The following is an 18,133-nucleotide window of genomic DNA, read 5'->3' on the forward strand; positions in this document are numbered from 1 at the left end:
AACAGTGGGTTAACTGCCTCTTCAGGAGCAGAACGACAGAGTTGTACCTTGTCAGCTCGGGGGTTTGAACTCGCAACCTTCCGGTTGCTAGTCCAACGCTCTAACCACTAGGCTACCCTGCCGTCCCAAAGGCCATACCTAGAGAGAGATGGCAAAGGCGTGTTCTGATTGGTCTGTCTGTATTTGGTCCTTCTGTATTTGCTTGTGATTGGATTGCAGATAGAACCTTATAGCGCCAAGTTGAAATGGGTTTATGTAGATAGAACTTCCCAGTTTATATTATTATTCACTTAAAATGTACTTTTCAAAAGTCTAACTACACAGACCATGAAGAACCATCCAAAGATCATTTAGACATGATGTGACTAATATTCTATATAGATAGAACCTTAGATCTCCTCTGCTGAAGTGAGACGCTGCTGTACTCTGTACTACTGCGCCCTGCAGCCCAGAGTGACAGGAAACCCAGAAACACTGTATACAAACCTTTCATATGTGATTCATACAACATGCAAAGAGAGATGCAGTATCACAAAAGAGAGGACAAATGAGAGGAAAGGAGAGATTGAGATTCACAAAAGCAACTGTGCTTAGGGGTGGAGCTTGTAGGTAAACTAAGCAGAAATGATCAACTGAATACCTTGCAAGTGAAGTCAGCTTCTGTTGTGCTATTAGTCAGTTTGACTTCCAACCCCAGCCATGTTGTTTATCTGGTCATTTCTTATGTTCTCAGTAATAGGTAAGTTATGGCTTTCAAAGTAGTGTCATGTTTTGTGTTTAGAAAACTACCAAAAATACATGTTTATTTCAATTTAAAAAATGACTTAATGTTCATCTCTTCCCATTTGCAGATGACACCTATGAGCAGACTATAGAGCCAAACCAACATGAAGTGTATGCAGAAGTGGGTAGTAATGTTCTTCTTTCCTGCAACTACTCCTCAGCAAACACTCTACTATGGTATAAACAGTCTCCAGGATCAGCTCCCCAATACCTTCTGCTCATCCCACACTACAGTGGGACTGGACAGGGAGCTGATTCTCTTGACTCTCGCTTCTCTGGTAAACTGAACAAAGAGAAGACCCGTGTGGATCTGGATATCTCCTCTGTTGAAGAGACAGACTCTGCTATGTACTACTGTGCTCTGAGGCCCACAGTGACAGGAAACCCAGAAACACTGTACAAAATCCTAACATCGCCTGAGAGAGCATTTCTGCTCTGTCCCAAGTTTCATTTGACAATAGTACCATCAAGAATGAGTCAACATGCACCCATTCTATTGTGTCAAGAGGAGGAGCTTAGTGTTACACATAACATGTAATGAGTATAACTGATTCAACCAGAGAGTGAATGTTCCAAGAGAAGATTATTAGAGAAGTCTCTGACTAAAACCCAGTGGCTATGATGCTGCTCTATTCAGTCTTGTTTTTGTGCACTTGTAGGTAAGAATAAATTCTCCACTAGCAGAATATACACTGTCCAGTATTCATTACAATATGGTATTATCATAATCAAGTGTTAGAGATCTGGAGATCTCCTCTGCTGAAGTGACAGACTACTCTGTACTACTGTGCTCTGAAGCCCACAGTGAAATAAAACCCAGACACACTGTACAAAAATCTAAACTGAAAACACTGACATCCCCTAAGATAAACATTTTCATTAATAGGTTACTTTCAGTAGACAAAAAAATATAAATGGAAATGGAAATGAACAGTGAATTATTTTCGATATACAATAATAAAATGTTGAAACAAATGATAAAGTGACAGAAACTCATTCGGTGATCTGAATATGTTGCAGATGTATACTGTAGATTCTAGATATGAGGATGAAAAAGAAAGTGAATGAATGAATTGCCTCATGTTTAACAAAATAATGATTTTACAGATATGCCCTTCTAGCAATGTCTTCCCCTATCACATCATGGTAGACAGGTCAGTTCCTTCTGCCAACTCTGTTGACCTAAAATCAATCAAATATATGGAGATAAATAACACAGTTGTATCTAATTTAAAGGGGGAGACTAAGGTAATCATATTTCAGTGCAGCTCTACATTTTGAGGATGTAACAGTGGAATCAAGCAGCAACAAGAAGTCTGTTGTTACTTCTGCTCATCTGACAACTCTCTGTATTTGGGGTGGGGCTTCAAAGGTTTGAGAAGATATGGTATATTCAAAACTAGAATACACAAATCTTGCTGTGCTGTGTGTTATCATTCTAACTTCCAGATTCAGTCACAATGTCAATCGCAACATTTATTATGCTTTTAGTAGTTGCACAAAAGTAAACTACTATTATTGGTGTTATGTTGAATCTAAACTGAGTGTTGATGTGTTGAAAATAGATCTATTAATAATAATAATAAGTAATAATAGAAGAATAACATATTTTGCATCTCTTGCAGGTGACAGTAATGGTCAGACCATTTAGCCAATCAGAGAGGAGGTGTGTGCTCCAGCAGGTAGTAATATAACACTTTCATGCACCTACTCATCTGCAGTCTCTCTTCAATGGTATCTCCAGGACCCTGGATCACCTCCTCAGTATATCCTGCTTATCCTGCATGGTGTTGGGTCTCCATCACGGGCTCCAGGTCTGGATCCTCGACTGTCAGTCAAACTGAATGAAACCTGGTGGTTGTGTATAAAAACCTATGTATAGAGGAGGCGCAATATTGTATATGCCTACTTATCATTTCAGAGTCACAGCAGAGTTCTGGCTTTGCTGTTTTCTAAATAACACATTAATTTCAGTTCTGTAACATAGACCATGATGCTGCTCTGTTATATTCTACTGATTTCAGCCCTTGTAGGTTATACTTTAGAGGATGATATTACTCCAACCAGTCCTGAGGAGTATTATTCAGAGGAAGCAGAGTTGTAGAAGTGGCTTCAGAAATGGACAGAGTTACTCTCTCTTGTAATTACTCCTCTGGTGACACTCTTCTATGGAATCTACAATATCCCAAATCAGCACCACAGTTACTGATTATGGAGTATGTGGATATTACACCAGGGTTCACTCTAAATCATGACAAAAATGCCAAATGTGGATTTGGAGATCTCCTCTGCTGAAGTAACATACTCTGCTCTCTACTACTGTGCTCTGAGAACCAAAGTGACAGGAAACCCAGAGACATGTACAAAAACCTAGAACATCAGATGACAGGGAGAAAGTTATCAACAGGCAGAAGAATGAATATGTCAAGATCAGTTATTAATTTCTAACTTGTTTCTTCATATTGAAGTATAACATGAATGGAGTAGCACTGCATCAAATACCTTAGTTTTATACTCCTAATTATCCTTACACCTCTGAACACTCTAGTCACTTCCAATGTCAGTCAGGAGAACTAGTATTTTATCTCTGAACACTCAAAGCAAATCTATTTCTAATAATGATACAATAGTTCCATCTAGTGTTCAACATTCTGCCCAACAAGGTGAAAACTTGACAATGACAATGCTTGTACTGGTGAGAGTCAATAGGTGTCAGTAAAGAAACATCAATTTGCTCCTATTCTTTTCAATGATGCATGCAGCATGTCAACACTACAGGTGTCTGTGTTGTAGAATAATTTCCCCCATCAAACAGAATATACATTTATTGTGTTTTAACTCTTCTTGTCACAATTGCATGTTATTTTTGTGCTTCTTGTATTCACAATGTGAAATGATTTTACACAATGAACAAAAACAGAAACACAACATACAACAATTTCAAAGCTTTTTCCACGTCATATAAGGAAATAAGTCATAAGGCCCTCGTCTATGGATTTCACATGACTGGGAATACAGATATGCATCTGTTGGTCACAGATACCTTAAAAAGAAAGTAGGATCAGAAAACCAGTCAGTATCTGGTGTGACAGGGATTATGATCATGGTTGCATTCAGGGTAAGTCATTGGTTTCAATCATAAATCCAATCATCAGTTGACTTGCCTACTGTTTAAAATAAATCTATATTTTTGATGTCGGTGCCCCCACGGAAATCTAATTAGCATAATACAAAAATCCCCATAAAAATCTGTCAGTTTAAGCTAGTGATATCTGTTTTTTTGCATTGGATGCATCTGTGGTGCATTGGATGTGTCTGCAGTGAAAGGTGACAGAGCGAGAACGATGTTTGTCAGACCATGAGACATCCCAATAATCGGTCATCTCACGAAATCATCTGTTGCGTCCGAACGGCCTACAAACTAGTATGACCCCTCTATGGAAAGATGAGACTCTGGAGAACACAACGGTGTTGTCCGTTGTAATCTTTGACCCACACAAGCGTCTTGGGACAGCCTATCTGCCCACTTCTGTCTGTAGCATCAGAACAGTTTGGGCTACACACCTCCGTAGAAAGGTGAGAACTCATAAATTAATGTGAGACTCACGAAAAACGTATATGTTAGTTGTTTTGGTCTAGGATGACCACAGACCTCAAGACTCGTCTGAAGGTCCCACGGTACCAGTTGATAAAATAAATAGAAGTATATATGGAGACTTTTTAGTGCCAAAAAACAACAACAACAAAGTGTTTCCAGATCTTTCTTATTTCTCTCAGATATCGTACAGACACTTCAGGAAAAAAACGTCCTTTTGGTTTATTCGACGGACTACTGTATATTTTGTTCCATGTAGTGAATCTGTTATTCAATACATTTGTATGGGATAAATATTGAATTTCACATCTAGCTCTGTAGAGTGTTTGCCTCAGGATTCTCAATGTTTGACAATGCCCACAAAGAGGAGGAGAGAAGGATTTCATGGTGTCATCATGGCCTAGCTACATCAGAGTGGTTTTACTCTTCTCCTGTTGGTCTCACAGTAGCAGACATGGGACCCTGGCTGAGTAATTTACTGATTCTTGCTGCATGTTGTTACGGTATTATAAAATTATTTTTCTAATTTGTTTACTGCCTTTACTCCAATCGCTTTCTTTAAAAAAAATATTTTACAGTACAATACTATCACTATTAGATTAATCCATTTTTATTCACTCAATCATGTTGCTTGATTATTTTCCTCCTAATACAAATGTGTATTACATTATTTTCCAGAATGCAAAGGAGAAGATTCAGTCATTCAGCCACCAGGAGATGTGATCGCTACTGAGGGAGAACAGGTCACACTGGGCTGTCAATTTGATGCAGTTAATATTAATAATCTCAACCTGTTCTGGTACAAGCATGAATTAAATGGATTCCCAGAGTTCATGCTGGGACGTTTTTCTTTTGGAAGTAAAAATGCCACTGAGTTCAAGGATAGATTTGATGCCAATCTCGATGCAGACTCCAAGTCAGTCCCCTTGACGATCCAGAGGGTGCAGTTGTCTGACTCTGCTGTGTACTACTGTGCTCTGAGCCCCACTGTGATAACAGGATATACAGCCTCATTACAAAAACTATTTGATAGTGTGATGTAAGACTCTTAGAGAGCCTAGTGGAAGCCCCTCCTCAATGCTTCCTAAGGCAGAGTTAAAGAAGTAGTTTCAAAAGCTTTTGACACATACAAGTGTGTTTGCTCTCTCCTTACCTACACATCTCACAGTAGACATGGAATCTTGGTTGAAGAATATTCTGATTCTTTCTGCATTTTGTTGGGGTATGATGACTATTTTTTTTATTTGCTTACTGCCATTGCTTTAATTATCCCTTTATGTTGTGATAAATAGAGAAAGTTGCTCACTCTATATTCTCCCAATGATTTAATGGGTATAAATAATAAAATACCCTTTCTTTTTTCAACTTATATAATTTCTCTCCAGAATGCAGAGGAGACAGAGTGTTACAGACAAAAGGAGTTGTGACGGCTACTGAAGGAGGACAAATAACACTTGCCTGTCATTATGAAACAGACGATTCAAGTCCATATCTATTCTGGTACAAACAGCGAGCAAACGACTTCCCCAAGTATATACTTATGCGGTTCAAATTTGGAACTGGGGACAATGCTACTGAGTTCAAGGAGAGATTTCATGCCGATCTAGATGCCAGCTCCAAATCAGTCCCCTTGACTATCCAGAGGGTGCAGCTGTCTGACTCTGCTGTGTACTACTGTGCTCTGAGGCCCACTGTGACAACCGGAGATACAACCCCTTTCCAAAAACATACTGAGCTACACAATGATAATAAATCTGTCTGTATAGTATAGAACACCACTTTAAAATTGACACAGTAACCTTCTCACTATCTTCTTGATATTACCAAGACTAGTAGTAGCAGATGATGATAATTATAGTTTTTATGTCAATAAAGCTACCTCTTCCAATTCAGCTTTAAATGTCAGCCTAGTCTCATAGACTAGACTTAACATAGTAATTGTAAATCCGTGGCTCTCAAATTATAATGAAATAGATGTTTGCTATGGTTACATAAGACAGAAAGTTACTCAATGCAAATCCTTACCCCTTTTTGCTAAACCTTTCCCTAATCCTCTTGGAACCACCCATCCCGGATCCGGGATAACTGTCATCAACTACACTAAATAGCATAGCGCAGCGGTCAAATAATCTTACTAGAAAATATTCATATTCATGAAATCCCAAGTGAAATATAGCGAAACACAGCTTAGCCTTTTGTTAATCACCCTGTCGTCTCAGGGTGACAATACAAGCGTTTGTGTAAGTTTATCGATATACTAACAAAACATTATGTACACCTAGCGGCAGGTAACTTGGTCACGAAAATCAGAAAAGCAATCAAATTAATCGTTTACCTTTGATGATCTTCGGATGTTTTCACTCACGAGACTCTCAGTTAGACAGCAAATGTTCATTTTGTTCCATAAAGATATTTTTTATATCCAAATACCTAGTAGTTAGTTTGATGCGTTATGCCCAGGAATCCACCAGAAATAGCGGTCACGACAACGCAGACAAAAATTCCAAATTATATCCATAATGTCGACAGAAACATGGCAAACGTTTTTTTATAATCAATCCTCAAGGTGTTTTTCAAATATCTATTCAATGATATATCAACCGGGACAGTTGCTTTACACTAAGGCCTGGGAGGAAAAATGGCTACCTCTCTGTTTTGCGCAAAAATCACACTGAGAGCCAACAACTGACCACTTACGCAATGTGAACGTTTACGTTCATTCTTCAAAATAAAGGCCTGAAACTACGTCTAAAGGCTCTAGACACCTTAGGGAAGCCACAGAAAAAGGAATCTGGTTGATATCCCTTTCAATTGGCAATAGGGATGCAAAGAAAGACAGGGGTTTCAAAATAAGAGTCACTTCCTGATTGGATTTTTCTCAGGCTTTCGCCTGCAATATCAGTTCTGTTATACTCACAGACAATATTTTTTACAGTTTTGGAAACTTTAGAGTGTTTTCTATACTAAGCTGTCAATTATATGCATATTCTATTATCTGGTCCTGAGAAATAGGCAGTTTACTAGCTTCAAGAGGTTTTAACAATCTAACCTAACTCTTAACCCTAACCCCGAGCCTAGCTAATGTTTTCCAGCTAACTAACGTTAGTGTCAGCCGCCTAGTCACTTAGCTAACATCAGCCACGACAAATTGGAATTCGTAACATATCATGCATTTTGCAAATTCATAACATATCGTATGTTTTGCAAATTCATAACATATCGTATGTTTTGCAAATTCTTAACATATTGTATGTTTTGCAAATTCTTAACATATTGTATGTTTTGCAAATTCTTAACATATTGTATGTTTTGCAAAAATAGTAGCATATCATACAAATTGTATTTATTAAAATTTTCTTCAAAATGGATGATAGACATCCACAAATTAGTACATAGCATTTTTCAATGTAGCATATCATACTAAATGGAGTCGTTCAGATTTACTTACAGGACATTATGAAATGCTCTGAGACCTGGTGTAAAGGTAGATGTAAGAGACAATAAAATGCCATTACAATATCTCATGGATTAGAAAATAGACCATTGTTTAATTTATAGAGTTGGCCTAGTAGTGTTACTTAGATGAATTTAGAAAAAGCTGCATTATATCCAGTATTAGGTACAGCGTAACGGAAAAGTCAGCATCAACCACAAGTTGGCCACATTACCAAGAAAATGTTGCTTTCTACTTTAAAATGACTTGTTTACAGTATTTGGACATCCGCTCTATGCTGTGCTGCATGGTCTAGGTCTGTGCTGCTACAAAGACAGGAACCAAGAGAGCACACCAGTTTCTATATAGTAACATAATTTTGACTTGCTCTTTCTATCCTATGATAATTATGGGACATTGGCTTGGAACTCTGTTCTTCTTGCTGCACTTATCTTTGGTAGGATACGGCTCTCATTAACTTTTTCTCAATACCTGATGTTACTGGAATCCTGACAGGTTGTGACCATGTGACTTACAGATTCTATCAGAACTGTTTTATAATGAATTCTTCTTTCACAACCTATTAATGTTATCACCTTAAAGGTAACTAAAGTGCAGAGTATTAAAATCCTATTTGTAAATCGGTTTCTTTAGTGTGTTGCAATTACAGATAAAACCTTACGTCTCTGAAATGTCAATCTTGGTTCTATCTGACATTTCTGAATTATACAGTTTTTAAGAAAACTGTAGCAATTTGAATACGTAAATAATAGAAGAACACTACTTTACCAGGCAGCCTAGTGGTTAGAGTGTTGGTCTAGTAACCGAAAGGTTGAAATATGGATACCCCGAGCTGACAAGATTAAAATCTGCCGTTCTGCCCCTGAACAAGGCCGTTAACCCACTGTTCCTAGACCCTCATTGAAAGTAAGAATTTGTTCTTAACTGATGTGCCTTGTTAAATAAAGGTTCAATTAAAAAAATAAGAGTAGTAACACCTCATCATATATGTTAGGAAATATATTACCATCATCAGACAAATTACTATCATCTCTGAACAACGATGTGACAACAAGCAGACCACCATAGTCCCTGTGCACAAGGAAGCGAAGGTAACCTGACTAAATGATTTCCGCCCCGTAGCACTCACGTCGGTAGCCATGAAGTGCTTTGAAAGGCTGGTCATGGTTCACATCAACAGCATCCTCCCGGACACCCTAGACCCACTCCAATTCGCATACCGCCCCAACAGATACAAAATGACCCAATTGCACTCCCTCTATACACCTCCCTCCGCATCTGGATCCTGGACTTCACCAACAATGATGAGACAGCCTATAGGGAGGAGGTCAGAGACCGGGCAGTGTGGTACCAGGACAACAATCTCTCCCTCAATGTGAGCAAGACAAAGGAGCTGATTGTGTTTTGTACACTGCTGCTACTCGCTGTTTATTATCTATGCATAGTCACTTCACCCCTACCTACATGTACTAATTACCTCGACTAACCTGTTCCTCTGCACATTGACTCGGTACCGGTACCCCCTGTATATAGCCTCGTTATTGTTGTTTTATTGTTTTACTTTTTTTTTTACTTTAGTTTATTTGGTAAAGACTTCTGACATTGTTGTTCTTTTACTTGCATGACATTATTGCTGGCTAGATCAGCTTATTTTAATTTTAAAAAAAAAAAAATTTTTTTACCTTTATTTAACCAGGCAAGTCAGTTAAGAACACATTCTTATTTTCAATGACGGCCTGGGAACAGTGGGTTAACTGCCTCTTCAGGAGCAGAACGACAGAGTTGTACCTTGTCAGCTCGGGGGTTTGAACTCGCAACCTTCCGGTTGCTAGTCCACCGCTCTAACCACTAGGCTACCCTGCCGCCCCGAAGGCCATACCTAGAGAGAGATGGCAAAGGCGTGTTCTGATTGGTCTGTCTGTATTTGGTCCTTCTGTATTTGCTTGTGATTGGATTGCAGATAGAACCTTATAGCGCCAAGTTGAAATGGGTTTATGCAGATAGAACTTCCCAGTTTATATGATTTTTCACTTAAAATGTACTTCAAAAGTCTAACTACACAGACCATGAAGAACCATCCAAAGATCATTTAGACATGATGTGACTAATATTCTATATAGATAGAACCTTAGATCTCCTCTGCTGAAGTGAGACTCTGCTGTACTCTGTACTACTGCGCCCTGCAGCCCAGAGTGACAGGAAACCCAGAAACACTGTATACAAACCTTTCATATGTGATTCATACAACATGCAAAGAGAGATGCAGTATCACAAAAGAGAGGACAAATGAGAGGAAAGGAGAGATTGAGATTCACAAAAGCAACTGTGCTTAGGGGTGGAGCTTGTAGGTAAACTAAGCAGAAATGATCAACTGAATACCTTGCAAGTGAAGTCAGCTTCTGTTGTGCTATTAGTCAGTTTGACTTCCAACCCCAGCCATGTTGTTTATCTGGTCATTTCTTATGTTCTCAGTAATAGGTAAGTTATGGCTTTCAAAGTAGTGTCATGTTTTCTGTTTAGAAAACTACAAAAAATACATGTTTATTTCAATTTAAAAAATGACTTAATGTTCATCTCTTCCCATTTGCAGATGACACCTATGAGCAGACTATAGAGCCAAACCAACATGAAGTGTATGCAGAAGTGGGTAGTAATGTTCTTCTTTCCTGCAACTACTCCTCAGCAAACATTCTACTATGGTATAAACAGTCTCCAGGATCAGCTCCCCAATACCTTCTGCTCATCCCACACTACAGTGGGACTGGACAGGAGCTGATTCTCTTGACTCTCGCTTCTCTGGTAAACTGAACAAAGAGAAGACCCGTGTGGATCTGGATATCTCCTCTGTTGAAGAGACAGACTCTGCTATGTACTACTGTGCTCTGAGGCCCACAGTGACAGGAAACCCAGAAACACTGTACAAAATCCTAACATCGCCTGAGAGAGCATTTCTGCTCTGTCCCAAGTTTCATTTGACAATAGTACCATCAAGAATGAGTCAACATGCACCCATTCTATTGTGTCAAGAGGAGGAGCTTAGTGTTACACATAACATGTAATGAGTATAACTGATTCAACCAGAGAGTGAATGTTCCAAGAGAAGATTATTAGAGAAGTCTCTGACTAAAACCCAGTGGCTATGATGCTGCTCTATTCAGTCTTGTTTTTGTGCACTTGTAGGTAAGAATAAATTCTCCATTAACTGAATGTGTACTAGCAGAATATACACTGTCCAGTATTGATTACAATATGGTATTATCATAATCAAGTGTTAATACACTTTGAAACACCAAGTGTGGATATACTGCACGCTGTCTACATTGACTCAGTAATCCATGTTTTTCTTTTTTACAGGTGCAAGTGTTGAAGACATAATTACTCCAGACAGAGATGTAGTGGATGTTACGGAGGTTAGTAGTGTTAAACTCTCCTGTAGGTACATCAGCTCATTAACCAACAGTCTGTTATGGTACCTCCAGCACCCTGGATCCTCTCCACAGTTCCTCATACTGGACTACTCTGGGATCATAACCAACACTGATAGTACAAAATGGACCCTCATACATGAAGAAGAGGACAACGGTGTGGATCTGGAGATCTCCTCTGCTGAAGTGACAGACTCTACTCTGTACTACTCTGCTCTGAAGCCCACAGTGACATAAAACCCAGACACACTGTCCAAAAATCTAAACTGAAAACACTGACATCCCCTAAGATAAACATTTTCATTAATAGGTTACCTTCAGTAGACCAAAAATATAAATGGAAATGGAAATGAACAGTGAATTATTTTCGATATACAATAATAAAATGTTGAAACAAATGAGAAAGTGACAGAAACTCATTTGGTGATCTGAATATGTTGCAGATGTATAGTGTAGATTCTAGATATGAGGAGGAAAAGAAAGTGAATGAATGAATTGCCTCATGTTTAACAAAATAATGATTTTACAGATATGCCCTTCTAGCAATGTTTTCCCCCATGACATCATGGTAGACAGGTCAGTTCCTTCTGCCAACTCTGTTGACCTAAAAGCAATCAAATATATGGAGATAAATAACACAGTTGTATCTAATTTAAAGGGGGAGACTAAGGTAATCATATTTCAGTGCTGCCCTGCATTTTGAGGATGTGACAGTGGAATCAAGCAGCAACAAGAAGTCTGTTGTTACTTCTGCTCATCTGACAACTCTCTGTATTTGGGGTGGGGCTTCAAAGGTTTGAGAAGACATGGTATATTCAAAACTAGAATACACAAATCTTGCTGTGCTGTGTGTTATCATTCTAACTTCCAGATTCAGTCACAATGTCAATCGCAACATTTATTATGCTTTTAGTAGTTGCACAAAAGTAAACTACTATTATTGGTGTTATGTTGAATCTAAACTGAGTGTTGATGTATAGATCAATAATAATAATAATAAGTAATAATAGAAGAATAACATATTTTGCATCTCTTGCAGGTGACAGTAATGGTCAGACCATTGAACCAATCAGAGAGGAGGTGTATGCTCCAGCAGGTAGTAATATTACACTTTCATGCACCTACTCATCTGCAGTCTCTCTTCAATGGTATCTCCAGGACCCTGGATCACCTCCTCAGTATATCCTGCTTATCCTGCATGGTGTTGGGTCTCCATCACGGGCTCCAGGTCTGGATCCTCGACTGTCAGTCAAACTGAATGAAACCTGGTGGTTGTGTATAAAAACCTATGTATAGAGGAGGCGCAATATTGTATATGCCTACTTATCATTTCAGAGTCACAGCAGAGTTCTGGCTTTGCTGTTTTCTAAATAACACATTAATTTCAGTTCTGTAACATAGACCATGATGCTGCTCTGTTATATTCTACTGATTTCAGCCCTTGTAGGTTATACTTTAGAGGAAGATATTACTCCAACCAGTCCTGAGGAGTATTATTCAGAGGGAAGCAGAGTTGTAGAAGTGGCTTCAGAAATGGACAGAGTTACTCTCTCTTGTAATTACTCCTCTGGTGACACTCTTCTATGGAATCTACAATATCCCAAATCAGCACCACAGTTACTGATTATGGAGTATGTGGATATTACACCAGGGTTCACTCTAAATCATGACAAAAATGCCAAATGTGGATTTGGAGATCTCCTCTGCTGAAGTAACATACTCTGCTCTCTACTACTGTGCTCTGAGAACCAAAGTGACAGGAAACCCAGAGACATGTACAAAAACCTAGAACATCAGATGACAGGGAGAAAGTTATCAACAGGCAGAAGAATGAATATGTCCTCAACTCTAACCACCTCTGTTCTACCCATAACTCTAACACTAACTTCATGTCAAGATCAGTTATTAATTTCTAACTTGTTTCTTCATATTGAAGTATAACATGAATGGAGTAGCACTGCATCAAATACCTTAGTTTTATACTCCTAATTATCCTTACACCTCTGAACACTCTAGTCACTTCCAATGTCAGTCAGGAGAACTAGTATTTTATCTCTGAACACTCAAAGCAAATCTATTTCTAATAATGATACAATAGTTCCATCTAGTGTTCAACATTCTGCCCAACAAGGTGAAAACTTGACAATGACAATGCTTGTACTGGTGAGAGTCAATAGGTGTCAGTAAAGAAACATCAATTTGCTCCTATTCTTTTCAATGATGCATGCAGCATGTCAACACTACAGGTGTCTGTGTTGTAGAATAATTTCCCCCATCAAACAGAATATACATTTATTGTGTTTTAACTCTTCTTGTCACAATTGCATGTTATTTTTGTGCTTCTTGTATTCACAATGTGAAATGATTTTACACAATGAACAAAAACAGAAACACAACATACAACAATTTCAAAGCTTTTTCCAGTTCATATAAGGAAATAAGTCATAAGGCCCTCGTCTATGGATTTCACATGACTGGGAATACAGATATGCATCTGTTGGTCACAGATACCTTAAAAAGAAAGTAGGATCAGAAAACCAGTCAGTATCTGGTGTGACAGGGATTATGATCATGGTTGCATTCAGGGTAAGTCATTGGTTTCAATCATAAATCCAATCATCAGTTGACTTGACTACTGTTTAAAATAAATCTATATTTTTGATGTCGGTGCCCCCACGGAAATCTAATTAGCATAATACAAAAATCCCCATAAAAATCTGTCAGTTTAAGCTAGTGATATCTGTTTTTTTGCATTGGATGCATCTGTGGTGCATTGGATGTGTCTGCAGTGAAAGGTGACAGAGCGAGAACGATGTTTGTCAGACCATGAGACATCCCAATAATCGGTCATCTCACGAAATCATCTGTTGCGTCCGAACGGCCTACAAACTAGTATGACCCCTCTATGGAAAGATGAGACTCTGGAGAACACAACGGTGTTGTCCGTTGTAATCTTTGACCCACACAAGCGTCTTGGGACAGCCTATCTGCCCACTTCTGTCTGTAGCATCAGAACAGTTTGGGCTACACACCCTCCGTAGAAAGGTGAGAACTCATAAATTAATGTGAGACTCACGAAAAACGTATATGTTAGTTGTTTTGGTCTAGGATGACCACAGACCTCAAGACTCGTCTGAAGGTCCCACGGTACCAGTTGATAAAATAAATAGAAGTATATATGGAGACTTTTTAGTGCCAAAAAACAAGAACAACAAAGTGTTTCCAGATCTTTCTTATTTCTCTCAGATATCGTACAGACACTTCAGGAAAAAAAACGTCCTTTTGGTTTATTCGACGGACTACTGTATATTTTGTTCCATGTAGTGAATCTGTTATTCAATACATTTGTATGGGATAAATATTGAATTTCACATCTAGCTCTGTAGAGTGTTTGCCTCAGGATTCTCAATGTTTGACAATGCCCACAAAGAGGAGGAGAGAAGGATTTCATGGTGTCATCATGGCCTAGCTACATCAGAGTGGTTTTACTCTTCTCCTGTTGGTCTCACAGTAGCAGACATGGGACCCTGGCTGAGTAATTTACTGATTCTTGCTGCATGTTGTTATGGTATTATAAAATTATTTTTCTAATTTGTTTACTGCCTTTACTCCAATCGCTTTCTTTAAAAAAAAATATTTTACAGTACAATACTATCACTATTAGATTAATCCATTTTTATTCACTCAATCATGTTGCTTGATTATTTTCCTCCTAATACAAATGTGTATTACATTATTTTCCAGAATGCAAAGGAGAAGATTCAGTCATTCAGCCACCAGGAGATGTGATCGCTACTGAGGGAGAACAGGTCACACTGGGCTGTCAATTTGATGCAGTTAATATTAATAATCTCAACCTGTTCTGGTACAAGCATGAATTAAATGGATTCCCAGAGTTCATGCTGGGACGTTTTTCTTTTGGAAGTAAAAATGCCACTGAGTTCAAGGATAGATTTGATGCCAATCTCGATGCAGACTCCAAGTCAGTCCCCTTGACGATCCAGAGGGTGCAGCTGTCTGACTCTGCTGTGTACTACTGTGCTCTGAGCCCCACTGTGATAACAGGATATACAGCCTCATTACAAAAACTATTTGATAGTGTGATGTAAGACTCTTAGAGAGCCTAGTGGAAGCCCCTCCTCAATGCTTCCTAAGGCAGAGTTAAAGAAGTAGTTTCAAAAGCTTTTGACACATACAAGTGTGTTTGCTCTCTCCTTACCTACCCATCTCACAGTAGACATGGAATCATGGTTGAAGAATATTCTGATTCTTTTTGCATTTTGTTGGGGTATGATGACTATTTTTTTATTTGCTTACTGCCATTGCTTTAATTATGCCTTTATGTTGTGATAAATAGAGAAAGTTGCTCACTCTACATGCTCCCAATGATTTAATGGGTATAAATCATCAAACACCCTTTCTTTTTTCAACTTATATATTTTCTATCCAGAATGCAGAGGAGACAGAGTGTTACAGCCAAAAGGAGTTGTGACGGCTACTGAAGGAGGACAAATAACACTTGTCTGTCATTATGAAACAGATGATTCAAGTCCGTATCTATTCTGGTACAAACAGCGAGCAAACGACTTCCCCAAGTATATACTTATGCGGTTCAAATTTGGAACTGGGGACAATGCTACTGAGTTCAAGGAGAGATTTCATGCCGATCTAGATGCCAACTCCAAATCAGTCCCCTTGACGATCCAGAGGGTGCAGCTGTCTGACTCTGCTGTGTACTACTGTGCTCTGAGGCCCACTGTGACAACAGGAGATACAACTCCTTTACAAAAACATACTGAGCTACACAATGATAATAAATCTGTCTGTATAGTATGCAACACCACTTTAAAATTGACACAGTAACCTTCTCACTATCTCCTTGATATTACCAAGACTAGTAGTAGCAGATGATGATAATTATAGTTTTTATGTCAATAAAGCTACCTCTTCCAATTCAGCTTTAAATGTCAGCCTAGTCTCATAGACTAGACTTAACATAGTAATTGTAAATCCGTGGCTCTCAAATTAGAATGAAATATATGTCTGCATAAGACAGAAAGTTACTTAATGCAAATCCTTACCCCTTTTTGCTAAACCTTTCCCTAATCCTCTTGGAACCACCCATCCCGGATCCGGGATAACTGTCATCAACTACACTAAATAGCATAGCGCAGCGGTCAAATAATCTTACTAGAAAATATTCATATTCATGAAATCCCAAGTGAAATATAGCGAAACACAGCTTAGCCTTTTGTTAATCACCCTGTCGTCTCAGGGTGACACTACAAGCATTTGTGTAAGTTTATCGATATACTAACAAAACATTATGTACACCTAGCGGCAGGTAACTTGGTCACGAAAATCAGAAAAGCAATCAAATTAATCGTTTACCTTTGATGATCTTCGGATGTTTTCACTCACGAGACTCCCAGTTAGACATCAAATGTTCATTTTGTTCCAAACTTCCATACAGGACCTACATGAATAATACTTGGACATTTAATTATGTTGTTAATGCTTTATTTGTCTTGAAAGAAAAGAGGGAGATTGGTAAATTCATGTTTTAAGTATCCCTATATTTCTGTTATTATGGGGCTATCACTCAGGCAAGAGTACGCCTGCGTGGGAAGTTTGGTTGTTGTTGGACCTAGCCTTCAGTGGAATGGCTACCTTGTAGTGTGTTCATACAGTATAGTAAACTTTGTTAAACTGGAACCTTGTCGTTGTGTCATTTCGAGTTAACATTGGTAGCAGAGGATGGCTAATAACTACAATGTGCCACCTCGCTTCGACGAGAAGAGGTTGTACGGAAGATGGAAAAATGAACTTGGAATCTGGACACGGGTTACTAATCTGGACGCGAAAAAGCAATTACTTGCGGTGGTATTATCGCTCGAAGGAAGAGCGAGAGATACAGCAAAAATATCTGTTGACGATTTGAACAAGGATATGGGTATGGGAACTTTGATCAGAGCACTGGATTCTGTATTTCATAAAGAAGAGAAAAACCGTGCCTACAAGGCATATTCAAACTTTGACAGTGTTACGAGAGATACTTTGGTTGCAATGACGGACTACATCATTGATTTCGAACAGAGGTACAATAGGATGCGCAAGTACGACATGGTTCTCCCGGATGCAGTGTTAGCTTTCAAGTTGCTAGATACTGCCTGTCTAGATGGTAGAGAGTAACAGTTAGCTTTGACTGCTTGTACTGTGCTGACTTTTGCATCAATGAAGTCGGCACTAAAAATCATTTTTGGTGAAAAGACGCATGTCGTGCCAATAGCAAATGGAATGCAAGTGAGTGACACAGCATATTACAGTGAGCAGCAGAGAAAAGGTGCCTACAAGTCGCATTCTCAAGACAACCAAAAGAGGGCGACATTTCCCGGCACAAATCCGCTGGACAAATATGGAAGGAGATCAAAATGTGCTATTTGTCAAAGCACAAATACTGTCCTCATAAAAATTAACAAGTTAAACTAACAGAGGAAAATGTAAACACAGAGATAGAGCAGTGTAACATTGCACTGTTTTCAAACGAATCTGCTTCTGATACTGATATTTTTATAGTTGAATCCTTAGGATCTGCTGTGATTGATACTGCATGTACATGGACAGTGTGTGGTGCAAAATGGCTTGATAGCTATGTCAGTGAACTAAATATGAAAGAAGTACAAAATATGATTGACACACAAAGCAACAGCGCTTTCAAATTTGGAGATGGGAGTATCGTCCATTCCACCAAGAGAGTTAAGATACCAGCAAAAATCGGTCAGACTAAGTGTCACATTGAAACAGATGTGGTCCCTACAGATATCCCCTTACTATTAAGCAAAGTTTCCTCAAGAAGGCATGGGCTGTACTAGACAT

At 38.7% G+C, this 18,133-nt stretch overlaps 1 gene segment (V, D, J or C); it reads left to right on the forward strand.

Annotated features, from left to right (window-relative positions):
- Positions 1–1,926: 1,926 nt before the first annotated feature.
- On the forward strand, positions 1,927–3,167 carry LOC135565711 (immunoglobulin kappa variable 3D-11-like). The segment is given in 3 exon segments: positions 1,927–1,937; positions 2,443–2,613; positions 3,031–3,167. Coding segments are annotated over 3 exon segments (309 nt in total).
- Positions 3,168–18,133: the final 14,966 nt, after the last annotated feature.

Source organism: Oncorhynchus nerka, linkage group LG9b, assembly GCF_034236695.1.
Source record: "Oncorhynchus nerka isolate Pitt River linkage group LG9b, Oner_Uvic_2.0, whole genome shotgun sequence".
Classification (NCBI taxonomy): Eukaryota; Metazoa; Chordata; class Actinopteri; order Salmoniformes; family Salmonidae; genus Oncorhynchus; species Oncorhynchus nerka.